Below are 27,672 nucleotides of genomic sequence, written 5' to 3'. Positions count from 1 at the left end.
TCAACTTGTCACCATGTACAGCCCTAGATAGTAATGTTGCAGAGCATGTATGGTCAAAGAAAGATATTTCCTATAGGCATTTGAGAGTGTTTGATTGTCGTGCATTTGCACATATTCCAAACAATGAGAGGTCTAAGTTAAATGGTAGGACAAAAGAATGTATTTTTCTTAGCTTCTCACATGATCATTTTGGTTATAGGCTTTAGAATCCAAAAAAGCAGAAGGTGTTTAGAAGTAGAGATGTGGTCTTAATCAAACCTTCGAGAATTTGAAGAAGAAGGCACCAGCCAAGACTTATGTAGAAGGATTAGAGATTATGACCCAATTACTCCTCAAGTATATCAGTGTGATGTGGAAGATGTGTAGGAGATGGTGTAGAGCCCGATATTGATCTACCTATAGGATATGTTGAGCAAGAAGAAGTTAAAGAGCAACTTCCTATAGAACCTTAGTTGAGAAGATCTTCATGACAACATCAACCTTCTAGAAGATACTCTACAAATGAGTATGTGATGCTCACTGATACAGATGAACCAAAGAGTTACCAGGAAGTAGTTGAAAGTGGTAGAAAAAGAAGTGGTTAGTTGCTATGTAGGAAGAGATGGATGCTCTACAGAAGAACCATACTTATAATTTGGTGTAACTATTAAAGGAAATGAAGGCATTGAAGAACAAGTGAGTTTTTAATTTAAAGACTTAAGAATATTATTCTCAACTAAAGTACAAAACTAGATTGGTTCTGAAAGACTTTGGTCAAAAGAAATGTATTGACTTTAAAGAGATTTTTTCTTATATTATTAAAATATCTTCTATTCGCGTTGATCTTGGTATTGCTGCTAGCAAGGACTTAAAGGTTGAGTAGTTAGATGTGAAGACAACTTTCCTTAATCATGATTTGGAGGAGAAAATTTATATGGAGCAACCAGAAGGCTTTAGAGTCAAAGATAAAGAGAACTTTATCTGCAAGTTGAGGAAGAGCTTGTATGGGCTGAAGCAAGCTCCAAAACAATGGTATAGAAAGTTTGATTCATTTATACTGAAAATGGATACAAAAGAATGACTTCAGATCATTGTGTGTACATCAAATGATTTGGTGAGAATTTTATTATTCTCTTACTTTATGTTGATGATATGCTTATCATTAGGAAAGGTATATCTAAAATTAACAGGTTGAAGAAGTAACTAAGTGAGTCTTTTGCAATGAAGGATATGGAATCAACAAAATAAATACTAGGCATGTAGATTTCCCGTGATAAGAAAAATAAGAAGATTTGGTTGTCACAAGAGAAATACATCGAGAAGGTATTAGAAAGGTTCAGTATGAGTAATGCAAAGCCAGTTGGTTCTCCTCTTACAAGTCACTTCAAGTTGTGCTCAGAACAGAATCCATCAAGTGATGAGGAGAAGGAAAAAATACAAAAGGTTCCTTATGCTTCAATAGTTGGAAGTTTAATGTACGCGATGGTTTGTACGAGGCCAAACATTACATATATAGTGGGTGTTACTACCAGATTTCTTACAAATTCAGGTAAAAAGCATTGGGCAGTAGTGAAATATATTTTTAAATATCTTAAAGGGGGCTCTAAGGTTTATTTAAGCTTTGGAGGTGGATCACCTATGTTGATAGGTTACACAAATGCATATATGACAAGAGATATTGATACGCGGAAGTTCACATTAGGTTTTGTACTTACATTTGCAGGGGAAGCTGTGTCATGGTAATCTAAATTACAAATGTGTATTACTCTTTCCACCATAGAAGTAGAATATATTGCTGCTATATAGGTTTATAAAGAAATATTATGGATGAAAGAATTCTTATAATAATTGAGGTTGAACAGGAAAACTATGTGGTGAATTGTGACAGCCAGAGTGCCATTCATTTGTGTAAGAACCCAACTTTTCATTTCAAATCAAAGCATATAGATATCAGATACCATTGAATTCAAAATATACTTGAAGAGAAGCAGTTGCAATTTCAGATTGAGGAGTCATGAGACAACCTCCTTTATGGGCTGAAAGGGGAAGTTGTTGGGCTGACATCCCACGAGTTTAGCTCATAATGGGCTTTAACAACCAATAGCCCACCCCCCTTTTCACCTAATCGTATATATAATAAAGGGGGTGTGGTGGTTGCAAAAATTGGGAGAAAACTGTAGTAGTAGTAGGGGTAGAAAATTATAGTAACAATGTGATTCAAAAAGAGGAGAAAATGACGAAAAAATAAGAGAAGGAAAGAGAAGAAGACAAGGACAATACAGAGAGACTGTTCTGAATCATCCAAGTAGTGTTCTCGTCTAAGGTTAGATAAGATCTATAGTAGATTCTTGCTGTGATTATTTGAGAAGAATTTGGATATTGTGCACAATGACGTAATTCTTATATCTCAGTTATTCCTATAGTTTTTATCCTTCACGTTGGAGAGGTTTTTCATATAAATCTTGGTGTTATATTTGATCGTGATTCCATTTAATTCTGTTACGTGTTACGATCTACTTCTATTTGTTCTTATGTAAAATTTATTTATCTTTATATCCCATAATTTCATCAAATCAAAATGATACAATTAACATCATAGCAGAGAACATCCTCTATCACTATACAAAGTTATAAGAATCGTCTCTAATAACACAATGGTAAGACAACGACTCATTCTCGTATGATAAATAGAGAGTAACAACAGTAAATCAGTATCACCCAAAGTGTCTTTCCCTCTTCTTCTTACCCTCTTGTTTCTTGAGCCCATCAACTTTTATCCTCTTTAATGGAACAACTTTTGATTCAAGCATTCAAGGAGGATTAACGAGAAGAAACAAGTTAGTTTTCTTTACATAGCACACTACTTAGCAGACTTATTCTCTTGATCAAATCATTCATTCCCCTAGATTTCGATCTTCGGTGTTGTTAAGGATGCTATCTGAACCTACAACATCAAGCATCAATGAAATCGATAATAATTATAATTAGGATTCAATCGATACCATAAAAAGGAAAAAATCATTATTGCATATTTTAACTCAATTAATTTCACATAACAATTGGAAGGATGGTTGGGTAATCTATAAAATTAGACATACTTAAATTTATGGTTTGAAGGAAAATAGATTAATTAAGGTGAACTATTAATTACAAATAAGGCTCCGAGCTTAGAAAAAAAAAAAATCAGATAAGCTAAGAGAGACACTCCCCTCTTCAAAAAAAAGAGGAAGACTTTTGTAAGTCTGGCGTTCTTGGAGAGCAAATTGGCCATCTCATGTGCATCTCTATGTATGTATATATATATATATATATATATATATATATATAAGAATATCAAAATCAAATTTCAAATGGATATGAAGAAATCCGTTCCATCGCCGGAGCTTGGCGTCTCGTCCTAATCGAAGCAGGCTCGCAGAACAAGGCGCCTCACTGTTCCACCACCCTACCTACCATGCATCAGACAAAAATAAGATCACCCGTGTATCACTTCGTAGGATAAAGCCCAAACCCCCAACCCTCTGATCCCTCGCAATGGAATCATCACGATTCAGTTGAAGGCTCACTTGCATGATTTTAAGTTTATCAAACTAACGAATCAGTTATATATAAAATCATAATATGACAATCGGAATTAAATATACAACATGATGTAAAACTACCATCGAATTAGGTTTCGTTTCCTATTAAGAGATTGATTATCTTGTTTGGTCTCATATCAAAAATAAATTTATTATCATTAACCTGAGCCTGAAATACTTTTAAGCTACACGAGCTAATGAATGAATACTATATTATCATAATTTTGTGCTTCGGTATTCGATTTTGACAGAGTCATTCTTAGGCAGGCAGTTGCTTTTTTTGTTCTGACTATATTTTTCCTACAATTTGATCATAAAACATATAGTCGGTAATCAATACAAAATGATGACCATATTTTTCCTGAAAACTAGTCTTATTTTATAGGACTATGCCAAACTCTTCTTCGGATCTAATCCGACTGCTTCACAGCCGAAAGTCAAAGACACAAGTGTAAACGGAAGTCGGGCTTGATAGCGCAATGAACAACACATCGATGTCAGTAGACTTTGCAGTAATCATCAATGAATTGTTTCTCTCAAACGCTTGTGTCATGAGTAATGAATTAGTTCTGGTTCTTCCAGATTATCTATTTCAATACGTAATCCATCATGCCACCGAGAACAGAACATCAATTGACACCACTCTATACACTACAATGAATCAATGACCACAAAATTTCTCAGATAGTTTAAAGACTTCAGAGAGAAAGAATGAAAATTAAATAGAAAAAAAAAATCAGAGGAAAGCAGGAGGAATTAGGCGAAGACCAAAATCCTGCACAACAGTATCACCAGTGTTCATAATCCTGGAGGGAAGTTGTTGACTTGTCCTTGTTCCAGCACATCTTGGTTGTTCACCTTGTAAGCTATCCTCATGCGCATCGCCAGTGCTTTCTAAGATGACAGTAGATGAAGATAAAGACAGGTAGAATTGAGTGTACAAAGTATATTTTTTGATCAAAAGGGCAAAATTTTATTGGGAAGGTTACATATGCATAAGACCAAGTATGGTCTTGAGATGGCAGCAAAAAACAAACAGACAAATGAAATATCCTTCTGACTTGTGTTGAGAAAAAGGGTCTTCTTTAATCAAATTAATTGCATCTCTAAGCCAAGCAACGGAGTCCATTTACATAACCTATAAGCACTACATAATTGCTAAATAGGAATTTATGAATGCAACACCACCCTGAAGTTTGACCAAATTCAGTTTTTCGATTATGTTGTGAGAATTCAGAACTGATATATCTGAGTCCATAAACACATCATTCACCCACCAAACACCACATGCCAGCTTTTAGTTTGCAACATTCGTGAAGGCACCTTGCATAACAAAAAAAGAACAAGAGAATTTAAGTGACGCAGAGATCACCAAGAAGTTTTGGTCCGATATCTGTGCTGGTCATTGGATGGATCAGTATAGTGCAAATATGGCTGGAAGTATGATCGGTATTAGTATGGCTAGGGTAGGTGGAGGAGGATGAGACGGGAACTGGAGGAAGACGAAGAAGAGATGGAAGAGGAGGAAGAAGAGGTGGTATTGCATATAGGTAGAGGAGGATGTTGTGGCGGTGCCATGGGAAGGCGACTACAACAATGTGGCATTGATAAGGCATCTGCAGGGAGGAGGCAGAGGAGAGAGTCTCATAACTATCATAAAGTAAAGATGTACCAGATGGTAGGTTGACTACTTGAAACCCTTCGCTGCCTGTAAGCTCAACACTGAAGCTTGTTGGCAGCACAGCTTGTCCCATAGTCAATATGGCTATCGGATTCTCTCTAACAATTCCTTTTTAAATTCAACGTATGCCAAAATGACCATAACTAGATTCAATCAAGACATCCCAGCAGTAGTAACTACTGAAAGCTTCAGCATGCTTAGGTACAATAAGAACAGTGCCAGCAGCCATGATGTAGATAGCATGATTCTAACCATCCATTTCCAGGTCAAAACTGCTTCAGTACTTTATTGAACTACATGAACATTGTTTTTATGCCAGAAAAGTTGCTCCCATTTCCGAATGAATATTCATTAAGTACATGATTTGTCATCGGTCTCAAATCTACATATTTATCATCTATTGATTGGTAACCTAACACATGATGAATTCACTTTATTGCAGTCAACATTGTTTTTGTGCCAGAAAAGTTGCTCCCATTTCCGAATGAATATTCATTAAGTACATGATTTGTCATGGGTCTCAAATCCAGATATTTATCATCTATTGATTGGTAACCTAACACATGATGAATTCACTTTATTGCAGTCAACATTGTTTTTGTGCCAGAAAAGTTGCTCCCATTTCCAAATGAATTTTCATGAAGTACATGATTTGTCATGGGCCTCAAATCTACATATTTATCATCTATTGATTGGTAACCCAACACATGATAAAATCACAGTACAAAATTGGACCTGATCATTTAGATTTCTGAACTAAATAGGAGGTAGATTTCCATCATTAGGCTCTTAGGATTTATGCCAAAATCATGAATCATTAAGACAGGTGGATAAAGCTAAAAATATCCACCTAGCATTCTGACAAACCAAGGTTGTAGCATAAATGATTCGAGTCATGTATATAAGTAGGTTTGTCATCTTAAAAAACCCCACCTATGTTTCTAAAATGATCATCATAAAATGAATACATATAACTCTTGGAGAGGGGTAAACATCCATCTCATAGTACAGGTGAGATGCATCACAGAATCCAGTACTCTGACCAGCCCACTCTGGTTAAAAATTTTATTTAATTTTTAAGTGTTGACATCTCATAGGTCCACACAAGTATTTGATAAACAAATTCTCTTAACACTCAATTCCAGGTTACTGCTAAAAGCTAAATTGGTAATCAAGTCATTGGCCCAAATATGGAAAGTAACAATGTTGTTTTTAGCTTTTAATCATATAAACAGGTTGCTGAATAGCAAAAACAGGCGTTGAGGGATGATGATCAGGAATCACATACATGGGTAGATGGAGTCTCTGTGCATATAATCTAAGATCAGTCCCATGCCTTGATTCTCACTGCCCTCTGATTAGTAGGCAAGATGATGTACCTCTACAGAATAATAAGGCTCAAAGAAACCTTCAAAATGTCAAACCAAAAGCCACTAAGACATATAAATGCTTTCCACCATAAATAGTCAGAGAAGGAACAAACATTTAACTAGGACTAGACAACAAAGTTTCATATGTTATGTACAACTTGCCATGCTTCAGACGACAAAGGCCCTTCAGTTTCTTTACTGGACAACATCTATGTCGAAAGGGGACAACTATTCGGTCAAGGAAACATGCAAACTATGCAAACTGTGTTGTGGAGTTTTTAAAGCATTGCAGTGGAAAACTTATAGGATACAGGATGTGAATCACATGTTGAACAAGCATCTGTTAGATGAGAAAAAAAAAAAAACAACAAAGAGTTCAGGATGTTTGTAGATATGCTGATCAATGGCAAGAGCTGTATAAAGTGAGAAAGTACACTGGAACAGCACTGAGAAAGCATAGAATCGCTCAGTATGGAACAATCACATAAACAACTTTGCCTTTATTAGGCGGTACTGGGAAAAGAAATCAGAATGAACTTTTGAAGATAAGATAGTGGAGCAAGCTCCAGCAGAACCACAAACCAAACAACCTCATTAGCAAACAACATCATTGAACTATGAACCAAGGTTTGCAATTTCGAATCGTACTGCCCACTACCGGGTGATCCGCTCGATATAGCCCTGTATCGGATGATATGGGACTGTTTCGGGTGGTAACATTTGAAATTTGAATCGTTACCGACTGATTTCGGGTGGTATCGACCTGGCTATGGCGAGGCTGAGGGAGAAGCATCGAAGAAGGAAGAAGGAGAGGGCATTCGAAGAAGAGAGAGAAGAAGAGGGAGAGAGAATCGGGAGAACCTCAGTGCGAACCTGTTTCACCGCCCTTTCTCGATCTCCATCTGGTGCTGCCCTCCCTCGACGATCCCGATCCAGAAGGTAATAGCGAGGAGAGTTGTAAAGAGGAGGATATGAAGGCGTGGGGATCAGGGGAGGTGGCGACAGAGCAGCAGAAGAGGCGGTCTCCTTCATCACCTCATCTGTGACTCTACGGCCTTCTTCTTCGCCGTGTTCTTCGTTAAAGACCGGAGACGTCTACGACCTTCGCCGCATTCTTTGCTGAAGGTCGGCGACGTTTGTGGCCTTCGACATCTTCGCCGCCTTCTTCATCGGATGCCGTAGACGAGGCGACGAGGAGAAGAGGAGGAGGCAACGTCGCCGAGGTTGCATACGCTTTTTTTTTAATATTTTTATTTTATATATATAATATATATTTTTATATATTAATTATATATATATTTTTAGGCATATCGCTCGGTATGCCCTAGCGTATTGCTCGATACGTTGTACCGTAACATACCGAGTAAAGCTCAATATACCGGTACGGTACGAAATTTTAAACCTTGCTATGAATACCAACAAACTTTATTAAACCGACATCTATATAGTAGAACAAACAATTAAAGGCAAATCAAGTTTAAAAGAATGACATATCTAACACTGTAATACCATAATTTAATCCCATAGCAGAAATAGGAAGATGATTATGTCGGTTTAAAGGATAGATGCGCTTATCATCATGAACATGGGCTTAAGCAGTTTGACTCATGTGGTTCTAGGCTCATCAAGGTAATGAGTTAGTTTACCCCTCAGGCAGGATCATTACAATTGGTATGAAAGTGAAACTAATACCAAATATGAAGAAGGGCCTAAGTATGAAACAACAACACACAAAAGGGACTAGATGAAATGTGAAGCCACCACTAGGCCAAGCTTCACAAGACATACTAAGGATGATTTTGAAATAGCTGTTGAGCCTTGGGGCCATGGATCCACTCTCTCCAAGACAATCACCCACTTCAAATAGCTTTCCTTCATAAGGTTTCTAATATCAAGCCATCTTTCACAAAACCCACTAGCTTATCTGAGCTTACCTCATGGTCATTTGAAAGAAAGAAATGTTCATCAGTCAGTCTAATCGTGTTTCAAAAAATCAGTAATTCATTAATTGATTAGGACACAACTCGCCATGATATTATGAGTTCAAAGTGCAATAAGTACAAAAACTCACAAAAAGATCAATTTTTCTATAAGCTAATTTAATTAATAGAATGTGTAGTAACATCAAATTTTTTGAACATTTACATTTTACCTACATGTCACTTTCATAAAATTGTTATCTTGTATGCTTCAGGACTTTCAAGGTCTGAAACTTCAGGCATGATTTAGAAAACCACTTGGACTGGTACCAATATGATCTGGGTGGTAAATACAGGTCCAATGGAGTCTTGGGCCTTTAACTAACCGATATCAGGTGGTTTCAGATTTGGTTCAAGGTTTTTAATTAAAATTCTTATTAGAACTTTAACCTTTCTCTTCCTTTTCTTCCTCTTCTTCCTTTTCTATGTAGACAAGTATGCTGGCATACTGTCAGTATGCTGGTATGTATCAGACCTATATCAATCCAGCCAACATAGGGTCTGGTACTGAAATTTCAAACCAGGATTGGTAATGCAGATTAACCATATAAGAGTTCCCATGGCAGATAGAAGTTAACAGTAATACTATAAGGTATAGCACTAAAAGTCATGCAGTAAAGTAAGCAATCTCAATTATCCAAAATTTATTTACCTGCCCATGTTGGGTATTAGTAACAGTCAGAGATTGTGTAATTTCCTCATTGCTATTGGCTGGAAGAAAATTGCTGCTGGCTGGGTCTAACTGCAACTGTATAAACTGGAAAATGAAAAAAAAAAATCAGGAACATATGCCTCTACAGCTAATGATTTAAGACTACAAGACAACTGGATAACAAATTAATTTCAGCAATACTACATTATAAATAAAAAATTAAAAGACACCAAGCATAATAGATTTTAACAGCAGAAGTATCTCAGCAGTTGGTCCACTGATGTCCATAAAAAATATCAATTAGTAATAAAAACAATAAAACATATAAACATATATTTATCATGAAGATCCATGAAAACTGTTTATCCCATACTAAAGCACCTTCACCATTAACAATAACAAAGCAGTAATGTCCCAACTATTTGGGATTGGCTAATAGATGTTTTGTCATCATTGACATGAACCTATCCTTAGTTACATTATAGAGTATTTAATTCTCTATTTATAGTTTCTAAAAAATCATTTTAGGTCTCCTTATACCTCTTTTCTCGTATTATTAATAATAATTGTTTCATCTCTTTTAACTACAGCATCTGTAGGTCTCTTGAGCATATTGTATATCATCTTAAGGGATTCTTCCTCATTTTAACCTCTTTCGAAGTAACATCCAATTGATGAATGAACACATTTCTTTTCCTATATTTCATGCTAAATCTATATATCCACCTCAATATTCTTATCTCAACAATTACCTAACACTTAGATCCACACTAAAAGCACCCAATTATAAAAAAAATAGTTCGATCAAATTTAAACAACGTATAAAAATAGAGCGAGTAGACTAAAGAGACTTAGTGATGTAGGTAAATTTTCATTTGAAAATATTCTATTAGTTTAGACATTATTTTTCAAGGATTATAAGTTGTCAAATTATAACTTATTCCAGGGCTAATTACAGACTACCCTCTATAGTTGCTATCTTTAGTATCATGATCTTTATACCTTAAAAAGTGGCATCCTTATAGTTATGAAAATGAAACATCTAGGTCAATTTACCCTAATGACATCAGTTTTACCAATGGAAACACGAAAATAAAGGGTAAAAAGAAAATTTTAATGTTTAGTTGGTGGTGGTGAATGCAGAGTGGTGACGAAGCGGTTTGCAGCATCGAGTCGTCGATGCCGGTCTCGAAATCATCAAGACCTTGTAGTTGACTCCCCCACCTGCTCTCCAGAACCCTTAGCAACACCTCTGCCTTGCTCTTCCCCCTCACGCTCACCCCGCTATCGTCGTCAACCAAAGCCCTCACGGTCGCCTCCATCCCATCCACCTCCTTGACGTCCCCCACCACCATGTCTCCACCGCTCTTTACCAGGTTCAACAACATAGCCGTAGTGTTTTCCCTTGCCCTCTCACTCCCCCAACCACCAAATCCACTAGGATGTTGACGTTGTCCACTCTTTGGAATGCCTCCATGCTCTCGTCACATTAGGATCCACTACCTCCCTGACGTCCCTCACCACCTTGTCTCCACCACTCTTTACCAGGTTCATCAACATAGCCGTAGCATTTTCCCTCGCCCTCCCGCTTACCCCAACCACCAAATCCACTAGGATGCTGACGTTGTCCACTCTCCGGAATGCCTCCACATTCTCATCATGTCTTGCCACTTGGTCGATCACCGCTGTTGCGTCCTCCACCACTCCCCTTCGCCCGTTCTTCACCACCAGCATGAAGAGGGGCGGCATAGCACCTAGCTCAACGAGGGTTGTGCGATTGAGTGGGTAGAGGGCCTTGAGCGCGTCCTTGATGGACCTAGTCAGCGCGCCAAGGAGGTCCACGAGGGCGGCGATGAGAGGCTTCCTTTATGCTTCAATGGAGAGGAGGCTGTAAAGGGTTGCGACAACATACTGGGCGACGGTGGGGGAGAGGAGACGGTGAGCGGCGATGAGGGCATCGAGGATGCCCAAGGTGCACATGAGCACCTCGTGAATGGAGATGGAGAGGTTGAGGTGGGCAGCAGCGGCATTCTCCTAGGTCTCGATCGTGGACGAGTGGTGGTGGTGGTGGTTGAGGAGGTGGGCGGCAAGGAGGGGCACGACACTGGCATCGGTGAGGGGGTGGATCTCCGTGATGGCTTTGATAGCGGACTTTGATTTTGTAGCAACGAAGCGTTGACGTAGATGTAGAGCGACAAAAGGGCCGCTCGACAACTACGTCGGCGTCGACGCTAGTGACATCATCGTTTGTCACCAATGACACCATTCGCCACTACCAACTAGAACGTTAAAATTATCTTTTTTTCCTTTATTTTCATGTTTCCGTTAGTAAAAATGACATCATTAGGGTAAATGAACCTAGATGTTTTACATTCGTAACTATAGGGATGCCAATATAACTTTTAAAAGTATAAGGACTGGGATGCTAAAGGTAGCTAACTACAAGGAGTAATATGTAATTAGACCCTTATTCCATCATCCTACATTAGTTACCTTTGTTTTATACCTCATTTGCTTAATATGTTGTGATTTGAGTCTCAATCTTCATGCTGATTGGTAGATATGACCAATATATATTCCATTATCTTGCTATATGTTCTAATACTAGTTGTTGGTCAAATTGGTAAAAATTGATTAGCACATACCAGACCGATTGGTATTCAAGACCTTGACCTCTGTCCAGTTTTGTCAATTGCGCTAGGCACTAAAACATGCTAAGGTTCCAAAATTCCTAAGATGCCAGGAGCTTGTCTAAGTCCTGCCCAAGCAATGAAGGCACTTGCCATATAAAATTTATAAGAAAAATAATTAAATATAAAGATAATAATCAGAGAATAAATTCAATCAAACATGCATTGCATATCAAATAGGTGAAAGGAAGTCTAATAGTGCCTAGAAGATTATTGAGATCAAGAGATCATGGGGAAGAGACAGTTGCTGCTTTCTTCACTATGGAAACAACAATAGAATGAAGATTGCTGCAACGAAGATTGCTGCCAAACAGGGTAGTGACAGTTGCTGTTGACCTTAATGCACTTGTTGGCATCAGTGATGACTGCCAAGTAGCAGGCTAAATAAGGAGGCCAATGGAGATAATAGCTAAAGACTTGCTTAAGATTGGAAGCAGCAAGGAGAAAGAAAATGGAGAGGGTACACCGAATCATGTCTTTGGTACGATAGTTAGAAAAAGTTGCAACAAATGGAGGAGATGGAGGGCCAGCAATGAATAGCAGATGGGGTGGATTCTGGCGGAGTGAGGCTGCTTCAGGTCACTGAGACATGATGCTCTCTGGCAGTAGGAGAGTAGAAAAAGATGGAGGTGAGGTGAGGCAAGCAGAGGAGAGCAAACATGGGTCAGTGATATCTGATCACCTGATTAAGTGATCACCCGATCAAGTGCGGGTTAGGCTACAGTGATGCAAAATGGAGAATAGACAGAGAGCTGTTGGTGATATTGGGGCTTAGTTAGAACCGTAAGGAGCGAAACACATGACACAAGGAGGGGGGATGATGGCGAAAGAACGTAATAAACCCAGGCTTAGTCGACTGAGCAAAAACAAGATGCCGTATTAACTCCAATGGGGCTCAGGTTGGGTTTGTTGCTTTGAACTCAGGTCTAACCAATCTACTGCAGACCATGCTGATTACACCTAAATCCAATCTTAGTTAAGTGAGCCAAACCAAGATGTGGTTCAAGCTCTAATCAAGCTTTGGGCTCAGGTTGGTCTTGTTGGTTCAAGCTCATGGCAAATGTGTTGGCCTAGGTTAGTGCCCAGGTTCACCCAATGCCCAGGCTAAGCCCCTCGCCTGGGCGGTGCCCAAGCCAAGGTGCCTTGCCCGGAATTGCTTTGAGGTGCTCAGACCTTTCCTTGCCTCACCCGAGCATGCTAGGAAAGCATCTGAGGACTTATCTTTCAACATCCAATCAACCTCTAATGTTTGATTCCTCAATATAATGTCATCACTATATAATTAAGCTGTCTGAGATGTATAAATCCCACCAAATATCTATCATGTCCCATGGCACAGCTATGCAAGATGAGTCTGCTACCTTCAACATTCTATAGGAAGAAATAATTGCTATCTCATCTGTCAGTTTGAATGTCATAAATCCCTATTGCTTTCTTAAACACCTTCACTAATGCTTTCTATCTTTGATGTCTACTAGAACCCTCTCTCTCTCTCTCTCTCTCTCTCTCTTCTCTTTGCAGGGAGGAGTTCATGATTTAGGAAGAACCAACACTCAAAAGAAATCATCTATAGGGTGTGCCTATGGCAGGGTCTAGGCTGCCTTCTCTCCAACAGCCTCCTTCAACCATGCACTTGATTATTCCTTGAGATTTCGTATATAATTATTGCTCTGAAAATTATAAAGACTGCCATGAGTGCATACGAAGATAAAAAACTCAAAATGAACTCTGCCTTACTAGATTTAGGGACACTAGTTTTTCTTCTCCTTACTAAATGTCTTCCTTTAATTCCATGAAGTGATTCTACCAGATAAGGATCCTGACTTTGGATAGTAAGACCAGCATTCTGAAAGCAGTTTGGAAAAGGACAAACCTACAAGTTATTCCACCATTGCTAATCATTCATAACCGATGAGTTTCTAAGATACAGTGTAGTCTATCATCACAGATGAAGATTTCATCAGAGAACCCTGATTCTCGTGGTCATCATACCTCAAATTTGGCATCTACTATTTGTCCTTTATGTTAGATGAACACAGAATTCTGGATCATGTCAGATACAACTTATTGACATGAGAAGGCATGAATAGGGAAGTTTCAAATTAAAGCAGTGGCTAATTCATTCTCCACTGTTCCAAGGTTATAATAGGAAATGTCTAATGAGTCAGATAGGGAAACAAACATATTAAAAATATACCAAGGAAAAACAATAAAGCTCTGAGAGAAGCCCGATCAACTAAATATCTACTACAAACCTTTGGGACAGCTGCTTGAAAAACAAAATCTGTGTAAGTATCTGATGACAAATTTGTAAAAGTAGCTTGGATTTGTGTAACTTTTGGGTCATCAGCCTGCTTTGTGAAGGTGAAAGTGATCATCAAGGTGTTACTCTGGAAGGCAATAATAGATGGATGTACTGGATTTTGATAATCTGTTCAAGAATTAAGGTAAAATCTTTAAGCTCTCCATTGTCCTTAAGCTTAACAAAAATACACAAAGTTACCAGAGATTGATGTATTTGTTGGTGTCCCATCCAACAAATCCATTACTTGAGTAGTGGAAGAAGGTTTAGTTGCTGGCGCAATTCCTATAATAAAATAAAGTAATATACTTTGAGTTCAAAATAAAAAGTTGCAAAACAAAGTAATTATAATAACTTAATAAGCATATTAAATTTTAATGATATACCTTGGTTGGAGGAGACTGCATCAGAAACTAATATATCATTCTGAACAGTAGGTGCTCCAATCGAGAGAAGGTCCATGAGAATATCTGTACCCTCTGATGGAGCAATGCCTTGATCTACAATAAAACTATACTGATAATTTTTTTGAGGCAAATCAAGCTAATAATATTGCTCCGTTTTACAAGCTTTTAACTAAACTAGAACCAAACTTAAAACTAGGTAAAACTGTTTTTGGCATCCGACTATAAATTGAACTGGTGTGAGACATCAAAAAATCTGCTGAGCACGGAGAACCTTAGAGACAACTAATTGCCATTGCAGAATAGAATAACTTTCTATCAAGTATAGTCATTTTTGTCTGAAAATATAATTAGACAAGAGAGGTGTAGCTAAGTGAAATAAAAGTAACTAATATAATTATGTTACTCCATTTCACAAGCTTCCAACAAAACTAGAACCAAACTTAAAGCTAAAAAAGAAAAACTGTTTTTGATGTGTGACTATAAACTGAGTGGACTGAATTTTGTGACAAGTGTTCAATATCACGAGATCAAATTCTTGTACCAACTGAATACTGATCAACTAACACGTCATATGTTAGGATATTATGTATTCTATTTTTGGATGGAGGTGTCATGCAGATGACATAATTTTTATCTTGTTGCAATATATACTTTTAAAAATGCTTAATTTCAATATGAAAAATTAAACATCACCAATATGAGAGGATGTTTATCAGACGACGATCATTTCATATGACCCGGCTTGGTTGTAGTAATCAATGCTAGGGTTAATAACTCAAGCCTGTGTGAATTACCCTGCTTTCACTTGACTGCACTTTTCCTGTTCTAAACAATCGTTACCTTCTAATGGGAATATCAGCGCAACAAGAAAAATAAAAGAATGATAATGCCACACTTTAACTACCAAACAGTTACCTTTATTAGAGGTAATTATCTACTAGCTACCTCATATTTAAGGACTGAGGTAATTATCTCCTAGCTTTATTCATATCATGTGCAAAAGCATCTTTTCTTTGAGTACAAGAATACGATTAATTCCTAGCAGTAGGAATTTAGTAGCACATGTAGCCTAAGGAAAATATGTAATCTTGCAGTAAACACTACTAAGTTTTGGGTCCAAGTAGATCACAAGCTCTGTCATTCTGAATTGCATAAATATTCTCTAGATTCCTCAGAGATTCTTAAATTATTCTGAATTTGTGCTTTGGCTACATGATTCTACAAAGGATAATTGTGACTTTTCAAGTTACTACCATTTATCAAACTAGTCCCTCATGCACACAATTAAATTCATGACTAATCCAATAAACTATTGACAATTGTCTTTCCCACTACTTTCAGATCTCTACACTTCCATTCATGTTTCTACACAATACTATGCACAGGCATAGCAGCAGTTAAAGTATTCTTTGTTTACAACATTTTTCTCTAGTCTTGACTTTCTGATTTGCTTGCAATCCTTTAACAAGCTAATTATATATTTCCGAATTCCAAAATTTTGCCTATGAGAAATCTTTTATTGTACTGTTACAGAAAGAATCTTAAGAAAATTTCCGTATGTTTACCAATAAATAAAGAAGGGTCAAATAAAGCTTTAAGAATATGCTATCCTAACACAAAAACTTAGCAACATCAAGGCACAAATTTTGTTATACAAAGGTATCAATAATGAGGAGAAAATGCTAAAACCTGTGGATCCTGTATTAGTCAAACCAATGCCTAACAGGTCATGGAGATAATCGTTAGATGACGAAGTATTAGCCGGGTTATCATCTGAACTTAAATCAAGTAAATCCAAATCAGGAGTTGCTGGAGCATGGATTACACCATTTGGAAGCTTTAACGAAGCCCTAGAATTTGATTTGCTAGTTTTATCTGCTGAAACATTTGCTTGTGAAGAGCTAGCTTTCTTCAAAAGATAAGTCATCTCATCCAGGACAGGCATCCGCTCAAGCAAAGAAGGCCTGCATATTTACAAAATTAGTCAGAAATGAATATGAGGTCCAAGACAAATGCTAGCATAATATTTATGTTGAAACATAATATTACAAAGTGTTTACTTTATATTCTGATGCCTCTGGATTATAGAGTTGAACTCAATTGCCCTTTGTTGTAACTCAAGCACAACACTCCCTTTATGATACATAATGATCTCTCTTATCCTCCTAGAAAATCATATAATGAGCACAACGTTAGGAATACAATGCCATCCTAGCATTATTAAATCATTATTATAGTTCTACAAAATACTTGTTGCATAATGAGGAAAAAATATTTCTTTTTAATTTTTTATCTATTAGAACTATGCTAAAGCATGTACATTCAATGTTTTCAAAATATCCAAAAGTATATAAGCTATTTTGAAAACTGAAGATGCCTGATGTAGAAAATAGGATTTATTCAATGACATCTACTAGGTAATAACTAAGAACACAAGATCTTATTATTAAACTAAAAGGATAAATAATAAGGCACAATGATAAAAACAGATAGAAGAGAGATATGAAACATTTTGAAACAGAAAAAAACCTATGGATGCTTGTAATGTTGATAAATTTATAGGGGTTTGATAAATTCTCCTCCATATGCAGGCATGCCACTTGTAAATATATCAAAATAATCCACCAATGGCTGCAAGACTCTAAATTAGTTGTACAGAGATTCTGTTTTCTTTTATTAAAAGGAAATTTTATGGCATTAACCATGTTGCACATAGTAAGCTCCAGGGATATCAGAACTCAAGGAGTTGAAATTTCTGTATAGGGAGTCAGACCAGCAGTAGACCTACAAACCCAAGCAAAACTAGTTAACATGTCTGTGCATTGGTTGGCTTGCCTATGTTGTGACCCAGTTTATACAAACTGAAGTGTTTCTAGAAGAAGAGACAGTGGGATATTATATCTTTACCAGTCAAACATACAATGCCTTCTGACCAAAAATCTCAAACAGGTTGGGTGACTGGCAATCACCAAGTTGTTGATACCATTGTTGTGGTCTATTTTATGGTTAACCAGGTTGGGTGAGTTGCAATCACCTAGTTGTTGACACCATTGTCTGTGACCCACTTTATCTATCATGCAACCATAGGACCTTGACATCTAGGAAAAGAAAAACACCCTGCAGGGTGCACCAATGCAGAGAATAGGTCATTTGTTCAATCTGCTGTGTGTATTTCAGATTATTTCAAAGACTGAATCTACCCAGGGACAGTTATAAAATTGAGGATAGAGAAGCCAAAGGGATTAAAATACTTAGGACATCACAAAAGCAAAAAATGGAAAAGGTACCACACTGTCAGATTCTAGGTTGTGGACCTTTGCTCTCTAAATTAACTGCTTAAGGCTTGACATCGGTTATTCTTGTTTCCCCTACTTATCATGTCATCTTGCCAAAGGATACAATTGAGACAGTACTGAGTCAATAACATCTAATTTATAAGGAAGAGGAGTTTAAACTGATTGATTTGGATATTTATACTGCTTAAATGTTGAGGAAAATAGCATATCTTAGTTGAGACACAAGGGAAAATTATCAATTCTCATGCCCAATTAATAAAATATCATAAGTATATTGCACTTCAGAAGAAATAAATTCATATTAAAATGTCTTCAATAGTGACAAAAGGCAGAAAAATCATCCCAAAACCAGAATATTCATCTTAAGGTTCAAATGTAGTAGATAAAAGACTAGCCTTTTTGACAACTTTGCACACTTCAACAAATGAACACCAATATTCATCTTAATATTTTGTTCTAATCAGGGTCTGCCGTACCGAGCCGTACCGCCCGGTATGGGCGGTACGTACCGGTCCGACAGGTTTTCGGTACGCGGACCGACTGTTACCGTTCCGAGGTACTGTAGCACTGCTACAGTGCTACAATACTCGGTACACCTGAGTGTACCGCTCGTTATACCGTACCGTACCGGTACCGAGCCCAGGTCAAAATACCGGTACGGTACGGTATTGCGAACCTTGGTTCTAATAACTTCAAATACACAGAATGGTATATTAATGGGATCTTAAAATGTCATAGAAAATGATCAAACCAAACATGTAAATAGTAACTTGGATCTAATTCTTGAAGAGTTAGTAGAAGATAGGTAAACTAAACAAACACTTCTTATTGTGCTTGACAACCAATTGTTTGTTCAACAACTATGAAGATAAAAATTTTCCTTTGGTAGGAAAATAGAAGAATAATTCAAGTTTGGTTGGAAAATGAATAACAAAAGCATCTAAAAAATATTTAAACATATCTAAAATGCTTGAGTACCCACATGAAAGAGAAATAGTTTTTGAATTTGCAACGCAGACGTAAGTGCTACAATATTGTAGTTCATGAGAAAGTGCACTTGAATGATTTCGAGCAATGACCTTTTTAACTTGTTAACAAATTTTTTTTTTCATAATTAACAAAAAGATAAAAGAACTCATAAATGATAAGAGATGCATCACTAGTGCAAAATGCTTTCGAGCAATGAGCCTTTTAACTTGTTAACAAAAAAAAGAACTAAGAGCCTGTGTAGATCATAAAACATTTAGCATAAATTAGAAACAAAAAATAATTAAAAAAAAAAATACAAATGGAATTGCCTAATAGTGCACGATTGCTATATAACCAATGGCCAATGGTCATTTTACTTTAAACAAGAAAAAAAAGGAATAGTGCGTAGAATAGAAGCAACTAGTGTAAATTTAAAATCAAAAGATAAAGATATCGACAAACCAAAATTCATAAACTAGAGTAGACCACAGTGCTTTTAGAAATAATTATTTTATTGAATAAACTAGATGTGTGGATTACTTGTTATTATTTATCTTGAAAATGAAACTATCTACTCTAAACATTTAAATGCCAAATTGTCATATATAGTATTATACTATTATATATGTTAAAATATCTTTTATTGCTGTATTTATGCCATGTCATTTCTATTTTTACAATATTTGATGTATCATCATATTCGTATAGTGCTACACCAGAATCTATTCTTCTCAGAAGGAAAATAACTGACAGTTTATAGAACTATAGTTAAGGTCCATTAAACCTAACAAACACATCAAGGTATAAAGCAAGTGAAATTTACAGCAATGAGAATTGATAGTAAAAAAAGGAAACAATTCACTCTATCCAATTTAGGAACTTGCTCTGATGTAGGGGGAAAACGTGATGAAAGCTTCAGAAGAGCAATCAAAGACAATGATTGAGTTGTAATGTCGGGTGAGCAATTTTTCAAAGAAGCCTCCAAAACATCCACAGCATCAGATTCTGTTACCTGCAAACACATATTTGTTTGTTTAACAAAGCATAGGTTGAAAACATATAAAATGAAAATAAGCTACTCACAAGGATGGTAACTAGTTTTGTATTGCTTACGAACACAGAATGGAGGAAAAATTACAGAATTTGTGACACTAACAAAATAACATGTCAGAAATTATCATATTGATTATAAAAGAAATGGTGGATGAGAGCCCAACAATAAAAGAAATGCTTTACCAACCCATTGTTTTGTTTAAGCCAGGGAACTCCTTTGCATCTGGACCAATGCGTACCAACAGGTATTTATGGGTCCGGTCATGAACCAGTATGTGGACCGACCCCATTTCAGGCAGTCTGGACCAGTCTAATTGTAAAAAGAAAGCTTTAAAAGGATTGAAATTAGGGCTTGCAATTGTTAGCCCTCTTCTCTGCAGATTCCTCTTCCCGCTACAAATCGCAAGCCCTCTTCTTCGCTGAACCTTCTTCTCGCTGCCATTTGCCATCCTTTACCTCCCCTCTTCTAGCTGTCATCTGCTGCTGATTACCTCTCCTCCACCACCTTCTCCTCCTTCCTTTTCCTCCTTTTTCCTCTTCCTCCATCCTCCTCTTCCTTCCTCCTATCCTTCTTCTTCTTCTTTGGTACATACCAGTGTACTGAATGATAATACACTGGTACTGGTTGGTACATACCAGTCTGGCCCTATTCTGGTATGAAATTGCAAACCTTGGTTAAAGCAATTTCTTTATTTGTACTATTGCTCCATAGGCAATTTATTTAAAATAAAATCTACAAGGGCATCATTGTACTTGAAAGCAAGGTCTGCCATATCGAATCATACCGCCCGGTATGGGCGATATGTACCGGTCCGATAGGCTACCGGTACATGGACTGCCCGCTACCGGGCGGTACATACAAAAAAAACCCCGTATCGGATGATAAGGGGTAATATCGGGTGGTAACGGTCGAAATTTCGACCGTTACCGCCTGGCACAACTCGATAACGATCGATTTCGACCGTTACCACCCGGTACCACTTGGTAACGGTCGAAATCGACCGTTATCGCACTGTAGCAGTGCTACAGTGCTCCAACGATCAATTTGACCGTTGGAGCCCTTTCTCATTCTATTTAAGTCATTCTTCTCTCCCCTATTGAAGCCAAAGGGGAAGGCAATAGCATCAGTTGCATCGTTGGAAAGAATCGAGTCGGGCGACGAGACACCTTCACAATCACATTCTCTTTCTCGCTCGGTCCAGAGACATGATAGCAACACGGACAGTAGTACCTAGATAGATAATGGCGGTGATGCCGGGCAGTCGTTGGTCTCGTCTACACAACTTGAGGGTGGTGAATAGACTAGGAGCAATATTTTACATATGCCACTCAAGATTTAGATCATGGAACTCGACAAGGTACTGGTCAAGTTTATGCGCGGAAGGGGAAGGGGAAGGGGAAGGGGAAGGCAGTGGATGAATATGAACAAATGCGACAGAGTATACATGATATAGACACAGAAAGAGGCTCATTGTATTAATAGCCATCGTATTATGGAGAATCATACGGGCAACAACAGTATGGTGATAGTTGGTCATCCTTCTCTGAGCAACAGTATGATACAAAACAGCAGATCAGTAGCGAAAGTAGAAGCTCTGACATTCACCAATATATGCCTCAAGAGCTGCCTCGGACAAATATGATTCATGACGATCAGTCTACGATCAGCACCACATTGATGCATCAATGACATACGGTGTATCAATACACTATGTCATGGGATCAATTTCATGATTGGGTCCAACAAACGTATCATATTGATATGCAGATGTATCGGATCGAGGACCCCGATCCACCACTCGTGGAGGCCCATCGTTTGTTTTGGTGATAGAATCAAGTAATCAACAATCAGGTATATCTACATATGTGATTATTTAATTCATTTGAATTTTAGAGTTTATATTGTAACAAAATAGTCTAACAATTCAACTGATTTTTCTGTAGATATTTCAATCTATAACGGGTTGAAATACGAACCTCGAACAAGGCTACCTCAAAGCCCGAAAAAGATATGTGATACTATTCTTACCTAATTTATATTGATTTTGTTAAACTTATACTATTACTATATTTATTTGTAATTTGAAAACCCTATTCTAACTTTTTTTTTTTAATTTTCAAGTATTTTTGGAGGGTTAAATATGTGAAATCAGGTGTACCGCTCGGCACACCTGGGTGTACCGCTCGGCACACCTGGGTGTACCGCTCTGTCACGAACGGTCGTCGCGCACCCGCAACAACTTCGTTCAACGAACCGTTCGTCGCTCACACCCGTATGTACAGCTGCTTGACAGCATGTTTTCCCATGGTTTTGGGTCATTTTGCTTGTAAATATGTAAGTTCGAACAAGCTGCAGCGTTGCAAAGCGATCGCTCACCGAACCGAGCAAAACAGCCCCAAAACAACCGAAAACGGCTCCGTTTTCGCGTGCCGCGGGAGGTGAGCGGAGTGCTGCCTCCGCTCACCAAAACGTCAGCCATCTCAGCACCCAGGAACCCCCCGGGTGGCACATGGCTGGATGGGGCTTCGGTTATATACCGGGCGTTGAACACTCTTTCGCAAGTTCGCACGTGACCTTTACGGGAACTTGGTGTTGCGTCCGGGACCAGGTGAGCGGCTGTTTGTGGGCTTGCAGCTGTTCGTTCATCCTTGAAAGCCTTGCTTTTCCCCCTCTCCCTCTTTTCTCTTGTGCACACAAGGTGTTCGACGAATTGCTTGTAAAGCTTTCCTTTTCGCGAGACTTCGGGACTTGTCCGTTGCTCGTTCTTTCGATCTAACTCTCTTTCTCTTTTACAGGTCCTTCGGGACCTGCGAGAGGTTACAAAGTGGGCTGATCCTTGCGGAGCAAGATCGCAAGGGCGAAGCGCAACTTAGGCAACGCAAGCTAAGTTCGCGTCTTTGCCGCAAGAGTGACTCGCGACTTAGGCAACGCAAGCTAAGTTCGCGTCTTTGGCCGCAAGGGTGCCGCACGCCTTAGGCAATTCCAGCTAAGGTCGTGACATTGTGGTATCAGAGCGGGCAAGCTCTTCGATCGAACAGCGAACGAACTTCGCAACTTCGCCATGGCAAAGCATCGTGGCGAATCAAGCAAGACGGGGCAAGCCGGACCCCTGCCCCAAGCAGCCGCAGGTGGGCTGCATGTGCACACTCGCTCTCATGCTGTTGGAGCCGCTCATGAGGATCGCGGCAGCGAACAGGATGAGCGAGAAGTTGGCAACTCTCCGCGAGCGGAGGAAGCGCAATCTGGTGCGCTAACTGGGAAAAAGAGTCATAAGGAGAGACTCACGACGGCGGAAACCCGCCTGGATGTTCTGGAAGCGAGCATGGAGGAACTCTACCATGGCCAACAAAGACTTGTTGGGGTAGAGAGCTCGCAAGAGGAAACGGAGTCCAGGATCGACAAGGTCGAGGCCCTAGTCGACCGACTGTCCGATGACACCAAGGACTCCGTGCAGCACCTACAGGATGTTGTGGCGGAACTCACGGCAAAGGTGGCTATGCTCACAAGAACGCTAAATGCGGGAGGAGGCAACACCCGCGTTGCACCGCCACAAAACTTGAGGGCACCTGAGCCCCATGGATACGGAGGGGCCAGAGATGCCAAGGAGCTCGAGAACTTTCTGTTCGACATGGAGCAATACTTCCGAGCTACGAGGCCCGATTCTAAAGATACCAAAGTTTCTATAGCAACAATGTATCTGAATGGAGATGCGAAACTTTGGTGGCGAACTCGTTGGGAGGAGATCCAACAAGGTCGGTGTCGAGTCGACACATGGGAAGACTTGAAGCGGGAGTTGAGAACTCAGTTCCTACCGGAGAACACAGAGTTCGTCGCAAGAAGGAAGTTGAGACAACTCCGCCAAAGTACCACCATCCGAGACTATGTAAAGCAGTTTTCTGCACTGATGCTGGACATACAGGACATGTCCGAGAAGGACAAGTTGTTCAGCTTCCTTGATGGTTTGAAGCCATGGGCTCAGCAGGAACTGAATCGAAGGAATGTTACCGACGTGGTCGGGGCAATAGCAGTTGCAGAAAGGCTCACCGACTTCGTTTCCTCTGAAGACCCAACGAGAAGGAAACAATCTTCAAGCAATCGCCCTCCAAAACATTCTCGAGGGAAGGAGCTCGGGGGCGAACAGAAGAAGAAGAGCTCTCACAAAGGGCCGAACCCGAAAGGCAAGGCCTCAAAACCGGGAGGATGTTTCTTGTGCGGAGGACCGCACATGGTAAGGGAGTGCCCACAGAAATAGGCACTCAATGCTTTGACGGCTTCCATCCACCCTCCCCGATCGGACAAGGGCAAAGCTGTTGCCCTTAGCTCAAGCAGTTCTGAATCCAGCAGCGACGATGAAGAGTCGCAAGGACCCCGAATGGGAGCAATGCGTTTGTTGAACGCTATGCGGGGTCAAGTGGGGGAGAACATGAAGACGAAGGCACACAAAGCAGGAAGTAGTGAACTGATGTATGTGGACATCAAGCTGAATGGCCAAACGACCCGTGCAATGGTGGACACGGGCGCTACCCACAACTTCATAGCCGATCGTGAAGCACAGCGACTTGGGTTGACATTGGAGAAGAGCCCAAGCCGAATGAAAGCAGTGAACTCGGAGGCCAGGCGAATCTCCGGGTTGGCGAAGGGAGTTCCCATCAGAATCGGGACTTGGCGCGGAAACACCAACATGATGGCCATGCCACTAGACGACTTCCAAGTGATTCTTGGAATGGAATTTATGCACGCGGCGAAGTTGGTGCCGATGCCATTCTTGAATTCCCTATGTATGATGGGAGGCGATGACCCCTGTGTGGTGCCCGTCTCTCGGAGAGGATCCAAGGAGCCCCAACATATTTCGGCATTACAATTGAAGAAAGGGGTGCGAAAGGGCGAACTGACATTCGTGGCTGCTATGAAGCTAGAGCCACTCAACGAAGAAGCCATTCAAGAACCTACTGTGGTGGCGAACGTCCTGAAGGAGTTCAAAGACATTATGCCACCTGAGTTGCCGAAGACTCTTCCGCCACGCAGAGGCGTGGATCACAGTATTGAGCTAGAGCCAGGAGTGAAGCCTCCAGCGAGACCGCCCTATCGCATGGCCCCGCCAGAGTTGGCAGAACTCAGAAAGCAGTTAGGTGAACTGCTAAGCGGTGGTCTCATCCGCAGCTCAAAGGCACCTTTCGGAGCTCCAGTTCTCTTTCAGAAGAAACAAGATGGGAGCCTCCGATTATGCGTCGACTACCGAGCCCTCAACAAAGTAACAGTGAAGAACAAGTATCCCATCCCGCTCATTGCGGACTTGTTCGATCAATTGGGTAAGGCGAAGTATTTCTCAAAACTCGACCTTCGGTCGGGATATTGGCAGGTGCGCATTGCTGAAGGCGACGAAGCAAAGACTACTTGTGTGACCAGATATGGAGCGTTTGAGTTCTTGGTGATGCCTTTCGGCTTAACCAACGCTCCGGCCACATTCTGTACTCTCATGAACCAGCTATTCAAGGAGTATTTGGATAAGTTCGTGGTCGTCTACTTGGACGATATCGTCGTCTACAGCCAAACGCTCGAGGAGCACGTCAAGCACCTTCGGACGATTTTCAAGGTTCTCAGGGAGAACACGTTGTTCGTAAAAAGGGAGAAATGCTACTTTGCTCAGACTGAGATCCTATTCTTGGGGCATCGAATCGGTGATAGCTCCATTCGGATGGATAAGTCGAAGGTGCAAGCAGTTGCGGAATGGCGAACTCCAAAGAAGGTGCCAGAGTTGAGATCCTTCCTTGGTTTCGTCAACTACTATCGACGCTTCATCGCGGGATATTCGAAGCGGGCAACCCCACTAACGGAGTTGCTAAAGAAGGAGCAGCCTTGGAAGTGGTCTGACAGATGTGAGATAGCATTCCAAGATCTGAAGGCTGCTGTTCTGGAAGAACCAGTGCTCAAATTGCCAAACTATGGAGAGCCCTTTGAAGTCCATACAGATGCTTCGGACTTTGCTATTGGTGGAGTACTCATGCAAGAAGGTCATCCGGTGGCCTACGAGAGCCGCAAACTCAACGAGACCGAGAGGCGGTACCCAGTGCATGAGAAGGAGATGACAGCGGTGATCCACTGCCTACGAGTTTGGCGACACTACCTCCTCGGGTCGCGATTTGTGCTGAGGACAGACAACATCGCCCTGAGTTATTTCCAAACTCAGAAGAAGCTCTCCCCAAAGCAAGCACGGTGGCAGGACTTCCTGGCTGAATTTGATATGGCAATGGAATATAAGCCCGGGAAGGCGAATGTCGTGGCCGATGCGCTGAGTCGGAAGGTGGAGTGCGTGAATGCTGCACAACTGGAGGGCAGAGGCCAAACAAGTCAGTTACACTCCAACTTCCTTTCCCGAATCAGAGATGGACTGTATAGTGATCCCCAGGCAGTTATCCTAATGCAGCTCATCAAAGAAGGCAAGGCACGACGATTTTGGGTCCAGGAGGGACTTGTTTACACAAAAGGGAATAGGGTTTATGTTCCCCGAGTGGACAATTTAAGGCGTGAACTCTTAAAAGAGTGTCACGATTCCCTTTGGGCTGGGCATCCCGGCATTCACAGAACGTTGGCTCTTGTGGAGAGGGCCTTCTACTGGCCAAAGATGGGGATTAATGTGGAGGAGTATGTTCGAACATGCCTTACTTGCCAACAAGACAAGGTGGAGCAGCGGAAGCCGGTGGGACTTTTGGAGCCGTTGCCCATACCAGAAAGGCCTTGGGAGAGCATTTCCTTAGACTTCATATCAAGCTTGCCACCTGTAGGGGGACTTGGATCGATACTTGTGGTGGTCGATCGGTTTTCAAAGTATGCAACTTTCATTGCTGCTCCCCTACACTGTTCAGCTGAAGAGGCGGCCAGACTGATGATGAAGGGTGTAGTGAAGTATTGGGGAGTCCCACACAATATCGTTAGTGATCGAGACGCTCGGTTCCTGGGACGTTTCTGGACCGAGCTATTCAAATTGTTGGGGTCAAAGTTATACTTCTCTACAAGCCTCCACCCCCAGACGGATGGTCAGACTGAAAGAATAAATTCGCTCTTAGAGCAGTATCTCCGGCACTACGTGAGTGCCAATCAACGAGATTGGGTGAAGCTGTTGGACATCGCCCAATTCTCCTACAACTTGCAGCGGAGCTCTGCATCCAACAAGAGCCCCTTCGAAATTATCACAGGACAACAACCGTCGACTCCGCACACTATGGCAATTGGGTATACTGGGAGTAGTCCATCAGCCTACCATTTCGCAAAGGAGTGGCATCGAAATGCCGATATTGCGCGGGCTTACTTGGAGAAGGCGGCAAAACGGATGAAGAAGTGGGCAGACTTGGGAAGGCGACCACAGGAGTTCAAAGTTGGCGATTTGGTGTTGGTAAAGCTCCAACCAGCATCACTCCAATTCTTCAGGAAAAGAGTCCACAAAGGATTGGTGCGTAAGTATGAAGGGCCCTTCCCAATTATCAGCAGGGTAGGCAATGTTTCTTACAAGTTGCAGCTGTCGGCGTGGTTCAAAATTCACAACGTTCTTCACGCCAGCAACCTGAAGGCCTACCATTCAGATCCGCAAGATGCTTCTCGAAGTGTTCCAACTCGGCTACCTCCCATCACAGCCTCCTACGAGAAGCGAGTGGAAACCATTATGGCGGATCGCAAGATAAAGCTATCCAACGGAGCGGAGCAAACAGAGTACTTGG

At 40.3% G+C, this 27,672-nt stretch overlaps 1 protein-coding gene and 1 pseudogene across 5 annotated transcripts in view; both read right to left on the bottom strand.

Moving 5' to 3' along the window:
• Positions 1-4,087: 4,087 nt before the first annotated feature.
• The window catches only part of LOC135595156 (AP-1 complex subunit gamma-2-like), a 104,179-nt gene continuing 80,594 nt past the window's right edge, over positions 4,088-27,672 (bottom strand). For all 5 annotated transcript variants that reach the window (XM_065085708.1, XM_065085707.1, XM_065085710.1 and 2 more), the window contains 8 exons: positions 19,791-19,918; positions 16,702-16,806; positions 16,331-16,605; positions 14,621-14,734; positions 14,436-14,519; positions 14,188-14,363; positions 9,243-9,347; positions 4,088-4,454 (listed from right to left, as the gene is read on the bottom strand). In XM_065085708.1, coding sequence (XP_064941780.1) covers positions 4,359-4,454; positions 9,243-9,347; positions 14,188-14,363; positions 14,436-14,519; positions 14,621-14,734; positions 16,331-16,605; positions 16,702-16,806; positions 19,791-19,918 — 1,083 coding nt within the window. In that variant the 3' untranslated portion in view covers positions 4,088-4,358. The remainder of the gene's footprint in view (positions 4,455-9,242; positions 9,348-14,187; positions 14,364-14,435; positions 14,520-14,620; positions 14,735-16,330; positions 16,606-16,701; positions 16,807-19,790; positions 19,919-27,672) is intronic.
• On the bottom strand, positions 10,680-13,938 carry LOC135594856 (U-box domain-containing protein 17-like; annotated as a pseudogene).

The sequence above is a fragment of the Musa acuminata genome, chromosome BXJ1-10 (genome assembly GCF_036884655.1).
Source record: "Musa acuminata AAA Group cultivar baxijiao chromosome BXJ1-10, Cavendish_Baxijiao_AAA, whole genome shotgun sequence".
Classification (NCBI taxonomy): domain Eukaryota; kingdom Viridiplantae; phylum Streptophyta; class Magnoliopsida; order Zingiberales; family Musaceae; genus Musa; species Musa acuminata.
The sequence above is the reverse complement of the archived record's forward strand: the minus strand, read 5'-3'. Positions and strand labels throughout refer to the sequence as shown.